Source organism: Podarcis vaucheri, assembly GCF_965113315.1.
Source record: "Podarcis vaucheri genome assembly, chromosome: 5".
NCBI classification, from domain to species: Eukaryota; Metazoa; Chordata; class Lepidosauria; order Squamata; family Lacertidae; genus Podarcis; species Podarcis vaucheri.
The window spans coordinates 94690551-94711836 of NC_138763.1; the positions used below are offsets into that span (position 1 = coordinate 94690551).

At 45.4% G+C, this 21286-nt stretch overlaps 1 protein-coding gene across 2 annotated transcripts in view; it reads left to right on the forward strand.

Annotated features, from left to right (window-relative positions):
- Positions 1–20774, forward strand: part of WDFY4 (WDFY family member 4) — a 202852-nt gene extending 182078 nt beyond the window's left edge. For both annotated transcript variants that reach the window (XM_082222996.1, XM_082222997.1), the window contains 8 exons: positions 2906–3053; positions 3563–3720; positions 6794–6952; positions 10471–10650; positions 13954–14130; positions 15021–15108; positions 18247–18358; positions 20554–20774. In XM_082222996.1, coding sequence (XP_082079122.1) covers positions 2906–3053; positions 3563–3720; positions 6794–6952; positions 10471–10650; positions 13954–14130; positions 15021–15108; positions 18247–18358; positions 20554–20620 — 1089 coding nt within the window. In that variant the 3' untranslated portion in view covers positions 20621–20774. The remainder of the gene's footprint in view (positions 1–2905; positions 3054–3562; positions 3721–6793; positions 6953–10470; positions 10651–13953; positions 14131–15020; positions 15109–18246; positions 18359–20553) is intronic.
- The last annotated feature ends 512 nt before the right edge of the window (positions 20775–21286 follow it).

Here is a 21286-nt window from a genome sequence, read left to right on the forward strand (position 1 = left end):
GGTGAGGAGGAATGAATGTTACCCCCAAAGTATCTGCTTTGTATACATTATTTACACAATGGGCTGCGCGTGATTGGCTAATTCCAGAATTCTCCTGTAGGCCAATCAGGTTGTGGATTCACTTCCATCTGGAGCTGGATTGGGTGGCTCCTGCAGACCAGTCATACTGCTGCATTGTTCTAGGACCAATCAGACTGTTGCATTCTGAATCCTATTGTTCTAGGACCAATCAGACTGCTGCATTTTGTAGCCTATTGTTCTAGGACCAATCAGACTGCTGCATTTTGGAGCCTATTCAACTCAGTACATAACACTTTTTAAGAGAAAGAGACCGCACAGCACGAATGGCCGTGCGAGGTGCCTTGCATCACAGAATGAAGTTGTGTGTGTGTGTGTGTGTGTGTGTGTGTGTGTGTGTGTGCATCTCTTGTTGACTCTCGACCTTCCACTGCTATTCTTAAGGAGCCTGTACTGAGATGCTGGTCCCCAGTTTCTCCAATCAGAGTTGACATATTTCCCTCCTTGGGGGCAGCCCCACTGCAATCCGTTTATTCCCAACCAGCTGGCGCAAAGCAACACTGGGAACAGACGCAAGCATTTTCAGCTCCCTGAGCTCTGATTTCTGAGCAGCCTGCATCTGGTCTCCCTTGTCCCACTTAGAATCTCTCGTGGTTGCCGATAACTTGGAAGCATCATTCCTGTGTCCTGTTTGAAGCTGATCTAAATGGTTTATCTGTATGGAAAACAAATCACAGCACTCGGCAAAGGCTATCAACAGAATACAAAGCCGTCCCATTTCTGTCCCCCTCCTTTCCCCCAGCCTTTTTCAAAGTGAGATGACTCTGCAAGGAGTTGCTGATAGCGTTCTCTGCAGAGCTTCTGCTGCAGGCAGAGACTGGCCGTCCTGGGGTTTTGTGATAGGGGGCTGTACCTCCTATTTAAAGGCATGGTGCAAATTAGTACCATGAAAAGGGATGGAAGCATCCGTGTTGAAACGATGGGCATGGTTGCTGCCACTGCACATTAATGAGCACCAAGAGGGTATTCAGTTCTGCAGAGGGTATGAGATCCTAAAGCGCACTTAATTCGGAAATAAATCCCACTGCGCACCATGGAAAACCAGCGAAATCTGCTTCCAAGGAAACACTCTTAGGATGAGAAGCATAATAACAGTCCCTTTTTAACTAAGTCTTTGGCTGATAGACATCCGGTGCCCTTTAAAAACGTGTTGGGGAGGAGGGAATTATTGTTCTTGTTTTTATTATGTATTTTGTGTTTTTATATTATGATTTTATGTTGTGAACCCCCCTGAGGCATGTGGGTATAGGGTGGTACACAGATTAGAAACAGGAAAGGAGGAATATGTCAAACTGAGCCTTTCCGTTATAGGGCTGCCTTGACTTCAGCTGCCCTCTGTTGATCGTTTTGAAAACGTGTTTGCTTCGTGCATCCAGTCTTGGGGTCTGGCCCATTTTATGACTAAGCACTCAGCGATGAAAAGCAATCCTGTTCTGAGTGGCAAGAGTCGGGGTGTTTTCCTTCCCTCCTTCCCTGTGGCACGTTTATCCTGCCTTTCACAAGTTAATAGCACCTGATAGAATATTAATAAGATTTGTTGTGCACTGTGTGCATAGGAGAAAGGAATAGAAGGAAGGCTTGTGCAAAATTGCAACAGAATCAAAAATACCGGAAGAAGTGCCAACGAAAGTTGGAGTGTACTGACGCATGGTTGCACATCCTTGTCATCCGGAAGGGCTTTGCTTTGTATATCGCCTTCCACAGTGGGGAAAATCCTGTTGAAGAGCGTCATTGTTTTCTCAGCAGCCCTGAGACTTGGGAACAGCCCCCCCCCAATGGCTACTTATACATTGCCAAAAGGAAGAAAATGCACCACACACCCGGAAAATAAGAACCAAAGAGGACAATGATTTGTATAGAGTGTGCATAAGCTGACTTAGATAGGTACATTTGTGCAATGTGTCTGGAGGCAGTTGGAGGATGGATGGTGGCTAACAGATTGAGGTTGAATCCTGACAAGACAGAAATGCTGTTTTGGGGGGACAGGGGGCAGGCAGGTGTGGAGGACTCCCTGGTCCTGAATGGGGTAACTGTGCCCCTGAAGGACCAAGTGTGCAGCCTGGGAGTCATTTTGGACTCACAGCTGTCCATGGAGGCACAGGTCAATTCTATGTCCAGGGCGGCTGTCTACCAGGTCCATCTGGTACGCAGGCTGAGACCCTACCTGCCCGTGGACTGTCTCACCAGAGTGGTGCATACTCTGGTTATCTCCCACTTGGACTACTGCAGCATGCTCTATGTGGGGCTACCTTTGAAGGTGACCCGGAAACTACAACTAATCTAGAATGTGGCAGCTAGACTAGGGACTGGGAGTGGCCGCCGAGACCATATAACACTGGTCCTGAAAGACCTGCATTGGCTCCCAGTATGTTTCTGAGCACAATTCAAAGTGTTGGTGCTGACCTTTAAAGCCCTAAACAGCCTCAGCCCTGAAGGAGCATCTCCACCCCCATCGTTCAGCTCCGAGGGCCTTCTGGCGGTTCCCTCCCTGCGAGATGTGAGGTTACAGGGAACCAGGCAGAGAGCCTTCTCAGTAGTGGTGCCCACCCTGTGGAATGCCCTCCCATCAGATATCAAGGAAATAAACAACTACCTGACTTTTAGAAGTTTAGAAAAACATCTTAGGGAAGTTTTTAAGGTTTGATGTTTTATCGTGTTTTTAATATTCTGTTGGGAGCCTTTCAGAGAGGCTGGGGAAACCCAGCCAGACGAGCGGGGTATGTAAATATAATATAATATAATATAATATAATATAATATAATATAATATAATATAATATAATATAATAATGCTGAAGTATTTTTTGGCTACTTTTTCTTCTTCACAGCTTTTCAGCAAACCACACCCAGCCAGGAATACCTTGGGGAAGCATCCAATGAGCAGAGAAAGCATACTCTTCTCTCAAACAGCTAGTCAGTTGCCTCCAACACTCAACAACCTGCGTAATCTGAAGCCTTCGTCGGTTGCTGTCAAAGGTACATATTGTTTGGGGACTTTAGAGCGGGGTGGGGTGGCGTGGAAGAGCACCTGATGATGGCCATTGCTGAGATTCAATGCACATTTGTTTGATGGGATCAGGTTCCCTACGAGCAGATCTAAAAGTTAAAAACTCTGGACCTGCCCAGTGGCCAAGGGACCAAAAGCGACTGAGAGGCTCCACTGTTTGTCTCCCAGGAATTACATAATGGCAAAGGGAAGACCTGACTGGCTCCATCCATCAGGCAGAGAACGAACTGATGCAGGGAGCTGCTAGGGAACAGCTCCTATTATCATCAGCCAAAGGAGTAAGTCAGGCAAATGTACCAATTAGAGAGGAGCATTTATAGTTCACCACTTCATTCTGGCTTTGAAGAACCAATATTTCCCTTATCTTCCATTCCCTTCTTGACCTTTGGGAATGAGCCAGTTGGATTTCCCTCTCTCCTTCTAAAGGCAGATGCATCAAAAGAGTTACTTCCTTTTCTTCTTCCCCTTCCCTATGCAGACGCACCTCAAGGACCTGTGGGTCACATTGTATGTACTGAAAAGGGAACTTTGGCCGTGGGGAAAAACAAAATTTTGATCCCCCCACAGTGGAATAAAGTATTTTGCTGGGGTTTCGATGACTTCACCTGCTGCCTAGCTGCTTCCGGGTCAGACAAGGTAATCAGCAACGTGTTTCCGGGTATGGCTGCAAGAAACATTCAAAATTATGTCCTCGGGCTGCTTGAGTGGTCATGTGGACAATAGTTGCAAGCAGTGAGAGATGGGCTGGCAACGTGTATTGAATAAGTTGGTAGAATCGGCTTCCAGATCATCTGACATCAATAACAGGACTGAACGCCAAAAACTATGCCTTCGAAATATCGTATTCAGTTGACAATCTGATCTCATTGCTTGACATCACACCAGGGCTGCTATTGCATTTTTAGAATCTGTATTCCATGCTATTAAATTTACTGGTATTCCCATGGAATGAATATTGTGTAAACTGGGTTGGCATTAGAGCTCAGAATCCTCAGACAGTCCCCAGCTCCCTGGCAGAAACCAGGCAGAAACCAGGGCCAGCAGAACCTACCAATATCAGAGGGAGTCCACAAGGGGACAATTCGCCTCTCAACACAGAACTAGAGACTTTCCAGTAGTGGCACCCAGTTTGTGGCATCCCCCTTGACCCCACAAAAAGTTAAGTTGGCTTTCCTACCAGGGACATTTCTTCAGCCATCTGAGATTGACTGATTTATCTTTTGCTATTCTTCCTCTTTAGTATTTAGGGACGTGGGTGGCGCTGTGGGTTAAACCACATAGCCTAGAACTTGCCGATCAGAAGGTCGGCGGTTCGAATCCCCGCGACGGGGCGAGCTCCCGTTGCTCGGTCCCTGCTCCTGCCAACCTAGCAGTTCGAAAGTACGTCAAAGTACAAGTAGATAAATAGGTACCACTCCGGCGGGAAGGTAAACGGCGTTTCTGTGCGCTGCTCTGGTTCACTAGAAGCATCTTAGTCATGCTGGCCACAAGACCCAGAAGCTGTACGCCGGCTCCCTCGGCCAATAAAGCGAGATGAGCGCCGCAACCCCAGAGAGTCAGCCACAACTGGACCTTATGGTCAGGGGTCCCTTTACCTTTACTCTTTTGAAGAAGAAGAAGAAGAGTTTGGATTTGATATCCCGCCTTTCACTCCCTTTAAGGAGTCTCAAAGTGGCTAACAATCTCCTTTCCCTTCCTCCCCCACAACAAACACTCTGTGAGGTGAGTGGGGCTGAGAGACTTCACAGAAGTGTGACTGGCCCAAGGTCACCCAGCAGCTGCATGTGGAGGAGCGGAGACACGAACCCGGTTCCCCAGATTACGAGACTACCGCTCTTAACCACTACACCACACTGGCTCTTTAGTATTTATTGTTGTAGTGTTCTGCTGCTTGGTGTATTTTTAGCTTCAATTGATGTTTTACAAATATCGTAGTTGTGTTGGGTTCTCTCGCTCTCTCTCTGAAGTCACTTTGAAGGCCTTTTTGTGGAGAGGCAGCCCACAGACACATATACAAGCAAATTTTGTATACTAATTGTCAATGTTCTCTGAGTGCTGCTCCTTAGGTAGACAAAATAGCAGGGCCCAAACCCAAGAGGCAGGCGCCAACAGGCTGGGGGGAGCCCCAAGTTTTGCAGAAGTACAAAACAAACAAAATGTTGGAGGGACACTAAGGTGCAATGAGGACTAGGTATGTTTGGTAGCCACCAAACATGAGTGGTAGAGAGGGAGAGAGAAAATGCAATGGAGTATCTGGGAAAGGGCATGGTTGGAACCCTGAACCAGAGCACTCCTCAGCATTTTCTGGCAGGTCACATAATAATAATAATAATAATAATAATAATAATAATAATAATAATGCAAACTATTATTTGCCTCTCAGCCTCAGCAATATGGAGGAGAGGTTGTCATGGGGTTGTTTTAAGGATCATAAAATGCCATGTGTAAAGAACTTGGAACATTTGGAAGTTCAATATAATTAAAATATGATATTATTTAGGCTGCCTTAGTCTAGGCTGCCTTAGCCGCCTGTCATTAGAGATTGCCTTGTGATCCTAGCTCCAACAGGGAGTAAGCAAACCTGTAGAGATCACTGAAGCAAAAGAATGTGCAAATGGTAGGCCTCAGCTCACAGAAACGGATTTTCCAAAATAACAATAACAATTCAACCATTTGTTTTAAACAATACTGTCATTTCCTGAAGTGTTGCAGGGTGTCTTAAAAAAAGAATTAAGCATTTTGAACTTGTATACAGCAAAATTATCCCATTAGTTAATCTATACTCCACAAAAAATATTCTGGTTCCAGAATTAAAAGAGGGTGGCTCTACACACATGGTTTTTAACATTAAGGAAGGGTTAAGGAATGGTTTTGATAGGGTAGATGGACGTCCGACTCAGGGCTGGATTTAGGTTTGATAAGGCCGTAAGCTGCTGAAGGTAATGGGGCCCTTTATATGTCAAGCTGTCCTTTGTCAACAACAAATTGTCTCTTTTTTGTGTTGACTAAATGCTATGTGGTAATTTCTGGACATAACAGGTATCTAAAGCCATTTGCACATAACAAAATATGGATTTTATCAAAGTAATTGTTGAACTGAAATACAATTAAGAAGAAGTATATTTGGGAGGGGGACATGGGTGGCGCTGTGGGTTAAACCACAGAGCCTAGGGCTTGCCGATCAGAAGGTCGGCGGTTCAAATACCCGTGACAGGGTGAGCTCCTGTTGCTCGGTCCCAGCTCCTGCCAACCTAGCAGTTCAAAAGCACGTCAAAGTGCAAGTAGATACCTTCTGGTGGGAAGGTAAACAGTGTTTCCGTGTGCTGCTCTGGTTCGCCAGAAGCGGCTTAGTCATGCTGGCCACATGACCCGGAAGCTGTACACCGGCTCCCTCGGCCAATAAAGCGAGATGAGAGCCGCAACCCCAGAGTCGGCCATGAATGGACCTAATGGTCAGGGGTCCCTTTACTATATTTGGGAGGGGGGCAAGAGAGTGGGGCCCAAAGCTATAGCTTGTTTAGCTGATACGTAAATCTGGCACTGGTCCTACTATTTGCATTCATAATATCGTTCTAACTGGGGGAAATAATATTAAATGGGTCGGTGCTGATGCAGGCCTACTTTCTGAATTTCTTGGGCTGTTTGCTTGTCGATCTTTTACTTTGTTCCTGCTTTCATGGATGTTTATTTTCTCTCTCTTTGTATGTAGAAGGTGACCACATTTGAAATCACAGCTGATTGGGGGCTTTGCCTCTGTGCTGTGTGCCCTACACCAACGACACTCATCACCTCTGGAAGCAGCTCTGCGTTGTGCGTCTGGGAACTGTCCGTGGCTAGAGATGGAGACGCTTGCTTAAACCTGAAGCAGGTATGATATCCGAGTTCACATTTCCAGGAGGCAAAATGATTATGTTCAAGAGCACTTGGTGTTATAGAGTGAGAGATCCGTTGACTCTTGGGAAGGCAGGAGATACTGCCCCGCTCCAACAAAGTATCTGTACTGAAAAAATAATGAGGATGCTGTTGTTTAGTCGTTTAGTCATGTCTGACTCTTCGTGACACCATGGACCAGATCATGCCAGGCACTCCTGTCTTCCACTGCCTCCCACAGTTTGGTCAAACTCATGCTGGTAGCTTCAAGAACACTGTCCAACCATCTCATCCTCTGTCGTCCCCTTCTCCTTGTGCCCTCCATCTTTCCCAACATCAGGGTCTTTTCCAGGGAGTCTTCTCTTCTCATGAGGTGGCCAAAGTCTTGGAGCCTCATCTTCAGGATCTGTCCTTCCAGTGAGCACTCAGGGCTGATTTCCTTCAGAATGGATAGGTTTGATCTTCTTGCAGTCCATGGGACTCTCAAGAGTCTCCTCCAGCACCAGAATTCAAAAGCATCAATTCTTTGGTGATCAGCCTTCTTTATGGTCCAGCTCTCACTTCCATACATCACTACTGGGGAAACCATAGCTTTAACTATGCAGACCTTTGTTGGCAAGGTGATGTCTCTGCTTTTTAAGATGCTGTCTAGGTTTGTCATCGCCTTTCTCCCAAGAAGCAGGCATCTTTTAATTTCGTAACTGCTGTCACCATCAGCAGTGATCATGGAGCCCAAAAAAGTAAAATCTCTCACTGCCTCCATTTCTTCCCCTTCTATTTGCCAGGAGGTGATGGGCACAAATGGTAGAAAGCCTAAAATGATCAGAGTCCTGGATTGCCATCCACACTTTTGGGTCTCAGTGGGGAACCCAGGTTCCACGGGTTAAATGTAGCCAAACCACTGACCATCTTCCACCTTCCTCAGGCGCTTTTGCCTAGCTGGAATATGTCATCGAACTGTGACGATGCTTTGTGCTTCTCTGGGCTTTGAAAAGGCTTTTTTAATTTTAATAAAAATTAAAATTATGAGTCATCCATTGCCCTGCTAATGCTGTTTTTGTAAGTCGGGAAAAAAATGAAACTGAAATTAAAGGATAATAGTAATAATAATAATAATAGTAATAGTAATAATAATAAGGCTGACCAAAAATCCAGAGGTAGCATTATCATCAATTTATGATGGGGTGCAAGGTTTACAGGCTATGAAGGACTTGCTCACAGATTTATTGACAGCTGCATGAATTATTATAGCTAGGAAGTGGAAGGGGCAAGCAGAATATAAAATGATATAATGATATAAAGAGGTGTGGGATATAACCATTAATGATAAATTAACATGTGCCATTAAGGCACAATGGGGAATATGCAGGAGAAATGATTTTGAGGAGATATGGAGGGTGTTTGTAGAATTTGTACTGTTAAAACAGAAAGGGGTCAAATCATTGCAAGAGGTGATGAAATTTTGGGAGGTTGGATAGTTACAATGGAATGGTCTCGGTGGTGGGGTGCACATTTTTATTCTTATTTATGTATTATTATTACTTTGTCAAAACAAAATAATAATAATAATAATAATAATAATAATAATAATAATAATAATAATAAAAAATAAGAAGCCAACACACAAACAAATAATATTAAGATAATCTGAGAAAGTATAGTAAGGAAAAGAAAATGCAAAGTGCACTTTGAATCACTTTTCAGAGCTTTCCTCCCACTAGGTCATCAATTCTTCACCCTCGAGGAAATACAGGTGACTAGGCAGGTAGGAGTATAGAAGAGGGGAAATTGACGTAGAGGAAAATTGGTATTTCCCCACCCATGGCTCCTGTGACGATAGTTCAAGGTTCCCCTGGGAGCCATGCCTCAGTAGCTGAGACCGCTGGTGCAGGCAACTCTATCTCCTCCTTCAGGTCTTCTGCTTCAGGCTACAGCCTCAACAGCTGCCTCTTTTTAAGCCTTAAGGGAGAAACGGCACAGAATTCAGTGCCTGGTGTCATTTGGCCCAAAGTATGGAATAAGTATGTGAAATATACTTGGAGTCGAGTGTGAATTTCATGCTCTTTATTCAGCTCATAGCAGCAATGAACGAAACTTTCCCCAAAACGTCTAGCTATATATACATTATTTACACAATGGGCCCCGCATGATTGGCTAGTTCCGGGCTGTTCCTGTAGGCCAATCAGGTTGCTGATTCACTTCATCCAGGAGCCTGATTGGCTGCTCCTGCAGGCCAATCAGGTCGTTGATTCACTTCCACCTAGAGCTGGATTGGGTGGCTCCTGCGGACCAATCAGACTGCTGCATTCTGGATCCTATTGATCTAGGATTCATAGACTCATAGAATCATAGAGTTGGAAGAGACCACAAGGGCCATCGAGTCCAACCCCCTGCCAAGCAGGAAACACCATCAGAGCACTCCTGACATATGGTTGTCAAGCCTCTGCTTAAAGACCTCCAAAGTAGGAGACTCCACCACACTCCTTGGCAGCAAATTCCACTGTCGAACAGCTCTTACTGTCAGGAAGTTCTTCCTAATGTTTAGGTGGAATCTTCTTTCTTGTAGTTTGGATCCATTGCTCCGTGTCCGCTTCTCCGGAGCAGCAGAAAACAACCTTTCTCCCTCCTCTATGTGACATCCTTTTATATATTTGAACATGGCTATCATATCACCCCTTAACCTCCTCTTCTCCAGGCTAAACATGCCCAGCTCCCTTAGCCGTTCCTCATAAGGCATCGTTTCCAGGCCTTTGACCATTTTGGTTGCCCTCCTCTGGACACATTCCAGTTTGTCAGTGTCCTTCTTGAACTGTGGTGCCCAGAACTGGACACAGTACTCCAGGTGAGGTCTGACCAGAGCAGAATACAGTGGCACTATTACTTCCCTTGATCTAGATGCTATACTCCTATTGATGCAGCCCAGAATTGCATTGAGTCAGCTCAGTACATAACACCATGGAAGCCACAGACTGAACACCTGCAGTGTTTTAATTTAACAGCATTGCTCCACATTATTCCATGCATCACAGGCAGGTCAAGTTCACTGGTGTGCTTGTAGCGCTGTCGTTCTAAGAGAATGCTCGATCGAATGATTTTAAAGCCCCCCCCCAAACACAAAACCCCCTCGCTCTGAATTGTAGCGGTGCCAGGCAGGTGTATGTGTCTGCTTATATCATGTCTCATTACTGACACGGCAGGGGAAATTATTTTGCTGCGAATTAGGACAAGTCTCCCAGTTAAGGACGGCGACAAGGAGCTCTCTCTTGCAACACACTTGATCCCTCTTGGGAAATTGCTGGGGCAGGTATCTAGTTGCTCTGGGGTTGTTTCTCAAATCTCTGCAATGTGTTGCATCGGCTTCTCTGCTCCCTGCATTAAAGAATGCCGTTCTCTGCTGAAGATTTCTCTCTCCCTGTGGAACAGACCATTTGTCTTTGCAAACTGAAGGAAGCCTTGTGGCTTGGTACTAAATTAGTGTCTCCCTTTGTTGTGGTCTCTGCTTGTTTCGTCTCCCAGCCTTTGCACGGGCACACGCAGCCCGTGACCTGCTTGGCTGCCTCCACCTCCTACAGCATCATCGTGAGCGGATCCGCCGACAGATCCTGTATCATCTGGGACCTGAACCAGCTGACACCCATCGCCCAGCTTCCGGGCCACGAGGCCTGCCTCTCGGCTGTTGCCATCAATGATTCAACGGTAAGATATTCATTTATCATCATCCTCCTGACACGTCCATGAACATTTCATGACGACTTAATGGGTGCCCTTCCCTGCAAGAAACCATCTTGAGACACGACAGATTGATTTTTCTTCTTTTTACAGAGGTTTCTAATAGTATCCTTAATGCTGAGAAGGGGGCACTAAAAGCAGCCTCAGAGACAGAGCTGAGGCAGCAGGAGGAGGAGGAGGGGAATTGTTACAGGCTGTTCTCTCCGTGCTGGATTCGGCCTCCAGGCTTTTTCGCTTCTGTTTGGTTACAGGCATAGCTGTCAACCGTCCCTTATTTGGCGGGAAACTCCCTTATCCCAGCGCCGTGTCCCGTTGCTGTCCCTTATTGATGATGTCCCTTAAATTTCCCGGGTTTCATGCTCGCCCGGCTCAGAAGGGAAGCAGCGGCTCGGGGTCCTCCGCCATGAGAGAGAGTGCACACGAGCTGCCGTGTCTCCGTCTCTCCCTTTTCTCCCTCAGGGGTGCATCATGAGGAGATGGGTGGCGGTGGGTGGGCAAGCAGCCCCTCTCTTGCGAGACTTCCACCGCACTGCCAGGGGAAGCCGGAGGCGGCCTGAGGGAGGAGGAAGAGGAGGGGATGGGGAGGGACGCAGAAGGGCGGTGCTTCAGCGGCCGCCACGGCGCCACAACCGCCTCATGCCGGGCTCGCGGGTGGCGTGGACGAGAGTCTCTCTCCCTCCCCCTTCTCTTGGTCGGGGAAGGGCCGGTGGAACTCCTTGCGCCAGGATGACGGCAGCCCCGACGTGCTGCTTAGCATCCCCTCCAACCAGTGCAGCATCTTAATGTAGTGATTTCCCCCTCTGCGTCCCTTTCATAACTCTATTTTTATAAAACATTTGTCCATCCATAGTTCAAATTTTTACTACAAGTTTTCTGTCAATCCTACCAATGTATGTAACTCTTGACAATAGCTTTCAACTAAATTATAAACTTTCCCCATTCTTTATTAAAGAGGTCCCCTTCCTGGTTTCTAATTCTGCCTGGAAGCTTTACCATCTCGACGTCGTTTATCAGTTTTGTCTGCCACTCTTCTTTGGTGGGAGTTGTAGACCCTTAGGATCATCTAGTCCAACCCCTGCAAAACACAGTCAGTGGCAGCCAAAGCAGCAGGGCTCCATCAGTGCCGGATTTCTGTATAAACTAAGCCCAAATCCCTTATTTTGGCTGCTGATCCCTTATTTTCGAGGCTGCTGGTCCCTTATTTTCAAATCTGTAAGTTGACAGCTATGGTTACAGGTGACCCTCTCCGCATGCATTTTATTTGTTTGAGAAAACCAGAATCTTTTCCCGGCCAAGGGCCATGCCTGTGCCAGCCTGTTTCTTACTGAGAGGAGAATCATAGAACTGCCAAGTTTGAAGGGGACTGCTGAGGGTCATCTAGGGATGTGTAGCTGTCCCGTATGGGAATCCAGCCTGCAACCTTGGCGTTATCAGCACCACACTCTAACCAACTGAGCTAGCTAGCTTGAAATGGCCGCCTCTTGTCTCGTGACGTTCCTCTCCAATAAACCGCTCACGCGGGCGCAGCACTAAATGTAGGGCTAAACTAAATGTCCTATTTGCAGAGGTGTGTCTAAGCTTCTCGACGCCACACCTGGAACTGGAAAACCCATTGGGATTGGAGAAGCACTGCTTCTGTGCTCCAAATCTTCCTGGTAGACAGCTGCCTTGGACACAGAATTGACCTGTGCCTCCATGGACATGAGCTGGGTGTCATCTGCATACTGATGAACACCCAGCCCAAACCCCCTGATGATCTCTCTCAGCGGCTTCATATAGGTATTAAAAAGCATGGGGGAGAGGACGGAACCCTGAGGCACCCCACAAGTGAGAGCCCAGGGGTCTGAACACTCATCCCCCAACACCACTTTCTGGACACGGCCCAGGAGGAAGGAGCGGAACCACTGTATAACAGTGCCCCCAGCTCCCAGCCCCTCTAGACGGTCCAGAAGGATGTTATGGTCGATGGTGTCAAAAGCTGCTGAGAGATCCAGCAGAACTAGGAAACAGCTCTCACCTTTGTCCCTAGCCCGCCAGAGAAGAGGCTGGTTAAGGGTGATATGATAGCCATGTTCAAGTATATAAAAGGATGTCACATAGAGGAGGGAGAAAGGTGATTTTCTGCTGATCCAGAGAAGCGGACACGGAGCAATGGATCCAAACTACAAGAAAGAAGATTCCACCTAAACATTAGGAAGAACTTCCTGACAGTAAGAGCTGTTCGACAGTGGAATTTGCTGCCAAGGAGTGTGGTGGAGTCTCCTACTTTGGAGGTCTTTAAGCAGAGGCTTGACAACCATATGTCAGGAGTGCTCTGATGGTGTTTCCTGCTTGGCAGGGGGTTGGACTCGATGGCCCTTGTGGTCTCTTCGAACTCTATGATTCTATGATTCTAGATCATCGACCAGCACGACCAAGGAATAACTTCTTGACAGTAAGAACTGTTTGATAGTGGGACAGTCTCCCTCGGGAGGTGGTGGACTCTCCTTCCTTGGAGCTTTTTAAGCAGAGGTTGGATGGCCATCTGCCATGGATGCTTTAGCTGAGATTCCTGCCTCGCAGGTGGTGAATTAGATGATCCATGCAGGGCTCCTTCTAACTTTATCAGTTCAGAATTTCTGGATTCTGGCTTCGTGAGGCTCGCGTTGTATATTGGCAAGACTATTGAATTTTAACCAGAAAGATGCAGGTTCACATCCCTTCTTGCCGTAATGGTCGTTTTGTTACCTACCAGTCACCCTTGCCTGTGTTGGTGGACAGACTATGCCTAAGCCTGCCTTGTGATGTATTGTGAGGGGACACGGGTGGCGCTGTAGTCTAAACCACTGAGCCTCTTAGGCTTGCCGATCAGAAGGTCGGCGGTTCGAATCCCCGTGACGGGGTGAGCTCCCATTGCTCTGTCCCAGCTCCTGCCAATCTAGCAGTTCGAAAGCACACCAGTGCAAGTAGATAAATAGGTGGGAAGGTAAATGGCGTTTCAGTGCACTCTGGTTTCCTTCAGAGTCCAGTTGCACCAGATGCAGTTTAGTCCTGCTGGCCGCATGACTCGGAAAACTGTCTGTGGACCAACGCCGGCTCCCTCGGTCTGAAAGCGAGATGAGCGTCGCAACCCCATAGTCGCCTTTGACTGGGCTTAACCGTCCAGGGGTCCTTTACCTTTTAACCTTTAACCTTTGTTATTTATAAGTGACTCTTGCCTGTTTTAGTTGGAGAGAGACCATGCCTAAGCCCGCCCTGTGCTCTCCAGTGATGTATTGCAATGTGTTTCAGGGTGACATTGCCTCTTGTGCTGGGACAGCCCTCTACTTATGGAATGTCAATGGACAGCCTCTGGCTACAGCAACCTTCAGCCCTGGAGCCACCATTTTGTGCTGCTGCTTCATGGAAGTGATTGACTGGGACGTGCAGAGCCTTATAGTCACGGGAGACACAGATGGGACTGTAAAGGTACGCCTCTCCAGGGGAGTTTCCACTTTCGGGGGCTCCACAGCTTGTCCCACCTTGAGGAAAAGTCTCTGGGTTTTTCCTCTCTCCATATTTTAGATGCATGCATTTACAGTGGTACCTCGGGTTACAGACACTTTAGGTTACAGACTCCGCTAACCCAGAAATAGTACCTCAAGTTAAGAGCTTTGCTTCAGGATGAGAACAGAAATCACGCGGTGGCGGGGGCAGGACACCCCATTAGCTAAAGTGGTACCTCAGGCTAAGAACAGTTTCAGGTTAAGAACAGACCTCCAGAGCGAATTAAGTTCTTAACTCGAGGTACCACTGTAGTTAATTTCACCATCTTGGCTACTCTTGGGCAAGCCTAGCATTTCAAACTTGAGGCTTGGAACAATGCAAATTTGCTCACCACTAAAACTCCCCCCATACTATTGCTTTTAATTTTATGCAAAAGAAAGCAGATTTAACTGATATACTTATTAAAGATTATTTCATAATTTAAGATTATGTAATAATTCAACATGCTTTATTATTAAAGTTGATTTAATAATTATTAAAGTTTATTATTGAAGCTTATTGTATTTATCTTTTAAGTTCTGATGACCTTTATTTTCCTTTATTTTAAAATATCACCACCTTACCTTTCCTCATTAAAAGTTCAAGGTGGCTCATAACGAAATTTAACCATTTTGGAGCAGTCAAAATTCATCACCACCAACAGTAAAAGTTGGTCCAAATAAGCAGAGACTGTTAGAACCAGTAAAATAAATGGGAAAGGTTTTTTTAAATAGCTTTTGGTAGAAGACCAAGAATGAACGGGGGGCGGAGTGAGACATCCCTCTCTCAGGTGACAATCCTACTATTAAATCTATTTTCTTCTGCTCTTATAGGTCTGGAAAGTTGAAAATAATTCACACCCATGCCAGGACAGTAGTATGAGATCACAAAATAACTCTTCTGAATGCCAAGGAAAAACGGGTAAGGATAGCTTGGACAAATCTCTGTGAAAGAGAAGGCATTATGTTGACTATCAGATTAGGAATATGTTGACGCAATCTGGAAAGAAAGGACGTTGTCAGTTCCTCTTCTCCGGCCTTCTACCGGAGCTCCAGCAAAGCTCCTGCCTTTTGCAACAGCCAATCTTTGGCTCTGCTTAGAGAAATGCCACAGAATGGGTGAAGGTTGATCTCCCACTTGTTTTGATGCAGATTCCCAGCAGTGGAAGAGGCCAGAATATCCCTGCTTTCTGTTTTGGCAAACAGTCCTGCCAGACCAATCTTTGCTCTGGTTACTAGCATAGTGAACTTTGGAAATGCAGTGAGCATGATTATCTTGTTTTCATCAAAGCATTTGGCAAAGTTCTCCAGGGTTGTTCATTAGCAAACTGGCTAGATATAAGATTGGTTGGCAATGTGGTCAGGTAGATTCCCAATCTGGCTGGAAGACTGTACTGGGAAAAGTGCTTATCGTCAAACTGGAGGAAGGTTTTGAGTGAGCCCTATCTTACTCCTTTGTCTGGTATTCTTCAGTATTTTTTTTTATCAATGACTTAGATCAATGGTTCTCAGACTCTTCTCTCTGAGCCCCACTTTCAGAATAAAAATTTGCTTGGATTTTTTTTTTACTGGTAAGAAATACATTGGAAAACAAAAAGAAACAACACTTGATTTGTAACATGAATCACAACTACTTTATAAATATGTTCATCCAGAACGTATAAAACAATGCAGCTCCATAAGAACATGAATCAGTCCCAAAATATAAATGAGCCTCTTACATATGTGCCTTAAGTATGTCTACAAACTTAGTAAGAAGTGTGAGCTTGCAGTATCACTTGATGCTCATTTTGGAATGAGATCTATTCATTAGGGCTGGGTGACAGCTAGTTTTCAAACATTGCAATATTTCACCAGCTAAACAGCGATATATCAGTATATCACGATGTCTGAAATAAGGATGGGACTTTGTAGAGGTGAATACCATATTCTGCAAATTTAAAAAAAAACCCTTGATACTTTACTATACTATACCATCCTACCATTCTTTGATGGTCCTTAAATCTTCCTGTCACAATTGCCATCCTCTCCTGCCACATCAATGGGAAGACTCTATCCAGACTATTTAAAGGAATATTATAATACGATAAACCTGCGAGCAGTATTCGAGCTACAGAAGTAATCAGATTATACTATGGTGGTTATGATTTAATAGATGGATGCAGCAGAAGGGGAGAAAGAACGACGAGGTGGCATCTGGTCAGCCACTGTGTGAACTAGATGGGGCAGGGATGCGGGTGGCGCTGTGGTCTAAACCACTGAGCCTCTTGGGTTTGCCGATCGGAAGGTCAGCAGTTCGAATCCCTGTGACAGTGAGCTCCCGTTGCTCTGTCCCAGCTCCTGCCAACCTAGCAGCTTGAAAGCACACCAGTGCAAGTAGATAAATAGGCACCACTGTGGCGGGAAGGTAAATGGTGTTTCTGTGCGCTCTGGTTTCTGTCACGGTGTCCCGTTGCACCAGAAGCGGTTTAGTCCTGCTGGCCACATGACCCAGAAAGCTGTCTGTGGACAAACGCTGGCTCCCTTGGCCTGAAAGCAAGATGAGTGCTGCACCCAGTTACCTTTGACTGGACTTAACTATCCAGGGGTCCTTTACCTTTTTATTATTATTTTTTTACCTGAACTAGATGCTTCATTAGCTTGATTCAGCAGGCTCTTCTTATAAAGTATGACTAAGAAATGGTTACAGAAAAAGAAAGGTCTTTAGCAATATGCACCAATCACATTTCAGAAAAGCTGCCTGCTGCGATGGAATAAAAACTGGAGACCTGCCAAGTCTGCAGGAAGCCAGCAGGGGGCTCTTGGTCCAAAGATTTCTTCCGTTCTTGTCCACCTTATTGAGCTCAAGTCAAATTCAATTGAGCTCCGGGGAAGGAATGTAAAGCTTAGAAGTAATGAAAATCCCAGCACTTAAAAACGTAAATAAATGGCACCAGATTAGCTAACAAATACAGCAGCTGCCAAGACAGTCGTATGTTTTTGAAATATTTTCACACACATATGCGGAAAATGCTTTGCAAGTCGATTTTGGGTGAGTGTTATTGCACAAGTGTCACGAGCTTTTTCTGTTCCGGTGTAAAAAGTCCGATTTAGGTAAGTTGGATGAATGCAGTTAACAAGAGATTATGGTTCTGGCAGGCCTTTTTTGCATGTTAACTATGCAAACGCACATTCACAGAAGTTTCAAAGTTTCATGGCGTGGGCAGTTCCCACTTTCCCCAACTGGCATGGTTTTCTGGTCGTGGGTGGACTAAGATGTTTATCTTACTTTGAACTAGGGCTGTGCACTAAATCTCACTGTTAGGTCAATAATCCTTAGCATAGCAAGATAATAAATGTATTGTTGGAAGAGAGATTCCACACAGATATTCTTACCGCCGCAGCATCTCTCACTACCAATGAGGCTTAATCCTAGCAGATGCCAAAGTCTTGTGTTTCCTAAAAAGTCTACTTACTTTCAAGGTATTTTCAACAGCCAGAGATATTCCCCTGTCTCTGTGGCAACATTATGGAGGGGGGGGGACTATTAATCCAAAATGTGGTCATTACAAAGACTGAAGTAACAATGATTGAGTTACAATTTTTGCACAGTGTTCTTGGCATTTAATTATTGGTTGTATTATGAGCAGATTTAGATAAGTTGATAATACCAGGACTTCATGTAATTTGTTTTAACTGGGCAATTATGGGCTGCATTATATCCTGGCAGCAAGGTATTCTGGGGCATCTTATTAACCACCGAGCCAGTAAACACTGATGAACAATTTTGCTGAACTAGGCATGCAATTTAGAAAGCAATAATACACAAATCCAATTTAGCTCACAATTGATATAGCCACACGTCAGCACATGTAACTATCATAGCCTGCAAATTCAATTGGGACAGGCCCTTCTGGCAACAGCACAAGCCAGGATTAAATATATCTGTTCTCCAGCTAACAAGTTGCTGACTATAGACAATAACATTTGCCACTTCCCGCAACCCACCCACCCCCAAATGAAAATCCCCAAGCATTTTCTGAATATATATATATGTATATATTTTAAAACCACACTACAGGCAACAAGGTGGAGAAACCGTTCGCCCTCTGCCTGGAGATGAATCTCAGCACGACTCCGTCGGAGAGAACTAGCAAAACCGTTCCAGCTGTCACAGCCCTGGCGGTTTCCAGGTAATCATTTCAATCGCAGTTATCTCATCTGGCCACGAGAGAGCAGACTAAGAATGAATTTGGTCTTGTGGTTTCATTATGAATCAGACTTTTCTGATGGGGGGGTGGGCGTATGACATATAAAATAATGATTTGCCTTAAGCAGCAAAATGGGGGCGGAGGCTGACAGGCCCTGAGGAGCGCTGTGTGAAGAATCTCCCTCCAGAGACCACAAAAGCAACAGCTGTCAACATAGTTGTGGGCAGTAAAATTTTTAGGAGCAAAGTTTTCTTTAATCCGCGCCCCCCTCCCACCGTGCAAAATGATATCTTTATGAATACCCAGACCATGAAAGCACAGCAGAGACCCAAGTATGGCAGAGTTGGGTTTTTCAGTTTTCAAATTCCAAAAACGAGGGGTGCTAAAAAGCTGTAACAAGACTTGGGAATTCAAAATATATTTTGGTTAAATTAATGTAATTCAGTTTTGCTTGGTAAGTAAAACGTGGGCAGAAATTGCAAGGACATCATGAAAGATTATTGTCAAATACTTGCTGTTTATTATTTATTTAATATTATTATTTAATTACTTTATTTATTTATTTATTTAGCATTACCTGGCATTTTCAGAAGGTAAAATTAAAATTCTTTGGTTTTCCAAAAGCAGTCAGTGTGCTTCTTCATCAGTCTAACCAAGCTAAATGTCCAATCTCAAAAATAATAGCAAATTTGAATTCCACACACCCAGTGCTTTTTTTTTTTGCCCCAGCCACTCTGGGCAGCTTCTAACATATATAAAAACATAATGAAACATCAAACATAAAAAATCTTCCCTGTACAAGGCTGCCTTCAGATGTTTTCTAAAGGTTGTATAGTTACTTATCTCCTTGTTTTGGGGGTCATTTAATTCCATAACCTCCCACATTTCTCTAATGAAAATAGGGACAAAATAGGAAATGCAGGTGGCGCTGTGGGTTAAAGCACAGAGCCTAGGGCTTGCTGATCAAAAGGTCAGCAGTTCGAATCCCTGCAACGAGGTTAGCTCCCGTTGCTCGGTCCCTGCTCCTGCCAACCTAGCAGTTCAAAAGCACGTCAAAGTGCAAGTAGATAAATAGGTACCGCTCCGGCAGGAAGGTAAACGGTGTTTCCGTGCGCTGCTCTGGTTCGCCAGAAGCGGCTTAGTCATGCTGGCCACATGACCCGGAAGCTGTACGCCGGCTCCCTCGGCCAATAAAGCGAGATGAGCGCCGCAACCCCAGAGTCGGCCACGACTGGACCTAATGGTCAGGGGTCCCTTTACTTTTTTAAGGAAAACAGATATTCCGGGATCAAATCAGAAACCAGGACAGAGTCTGTAAATCCGGAACTGTCCCTGGAAAATAGGGACAAAATAGGGCCTGATAGCTTCCTAACCCCTCACCAGGGCGGTGATCTGGGGGCAAACTAGAATTTTGAAAAACGAACCCTGCACTTTGAGGCAGAGAGATGTAGCTAATGTATAATCTAGTTTGGCCCCCAGCCTATGAGAGGAATTGTCCCCCTTATTAACCCTGTGATGAGTACCAAGAACACTGTGAACTTGTGTACGATACATTTCAGATTACAGACCAAAACCAAGTCCGCATTTCCAAACCCAGGCACATACAGTGGTACCTCAGGTTACAAACGCTTCAGGTTACAGACTCCGCTAACCCAGAAATAGTGCTTCACGTTAAGAACTTTTCTTCAGGATGAGAACAGAAATCGTGCTCTGGCAGCGTGACAGCAGCAGGAGGCCCCATTAGCTAAAGTGGTGCTTCAGGTTAAGAACAGTTTCAGGTTAAGTACGGACCTCCGGAACGAATTAAGTACTTAACCTGAGGTTCCACTGTAATACGTATTTGCAGGAGAAGGTGGTGTGCGGCTGTCCCTCCCCAGGCTATTTAAAAATAATAATAAAATATCTCCGTGTGGAAGGGAGTGGTAATTAGAGACTATGGATTGTTACTATTAGCACTTCCTCCACATTGTGCTTCTTCCTTTCTATCAAAAACGGACCTGACTTGAAAAAATGTTTTCTGTCTTAAGATATGTGACATTCGCGGTAATATTCTCCAGGGCTTTGTTTTGAAACGATTCTGTTCCAGTGAGCGCCGCCAGCATAAGACTCTGAAAGATCCAGATGTTGCCGATTGTTTTGTTCCTAAATATGTCCTTTCTGCCTTCTCCCCACGCAAGGAATTCTTCCAAGCTCCTGGCCGGCGATGACACAGGAAAGCTCTTCTGCTGGTCAGTAGATGAGTAGGAAAATCCATCGTCTGGTCCTCGATGGCCTCACCTGGACGTGAGATGTGCAGAGAATGATGAACCACAATACCAGGCAGAGACAGGTGTAGGTCTTGGGTATAATCTCTGCCATAGTCTAAGCCTGCTATTAAATAATGTGATATGAAGCCAAAGACTTTCTCCTGCCAACCAATGCTAGAGGTTAAGGAAATGTCCTTATTACCAGCATTTATTCTTTCCAGGAAACTTGGCAGCTGTGGACTAAAGCCTTTGACCCTGGCCTGTGAACCCTCTATAACTTACCGCAACCATGGGGAAGGGGAGAGGGTGTTACCTGCGGACTAACGCAGCTCTATTTTCTCTCCCCACTGCATCCTCGTTCAGTTACCAAAGGTCTGTTTGTCTAGGGCAGAGGTGGCCAACTCCCAAGAGACTGTGATCTACTCACAGAGTTAAAAACTGGCAGTGATCTACCCCCTTTTGGGGGGTTCAGGTCAAAGTTGTTGAGCTTGTTTTAGGGAGGAGGAAAGCCCCATTTTGGGGGGTGGGGTTTCAGGTCAAAGTTGTTGAACATTTTGGGGGGAGCCAGTGATCTACCACAAACGTCCAGTGATCTACCGGTAGATCACAATCTACCTGTTGGATGTGCCTGGCCTAGGGCATGATAAATTTTTTTGAAGTGCCT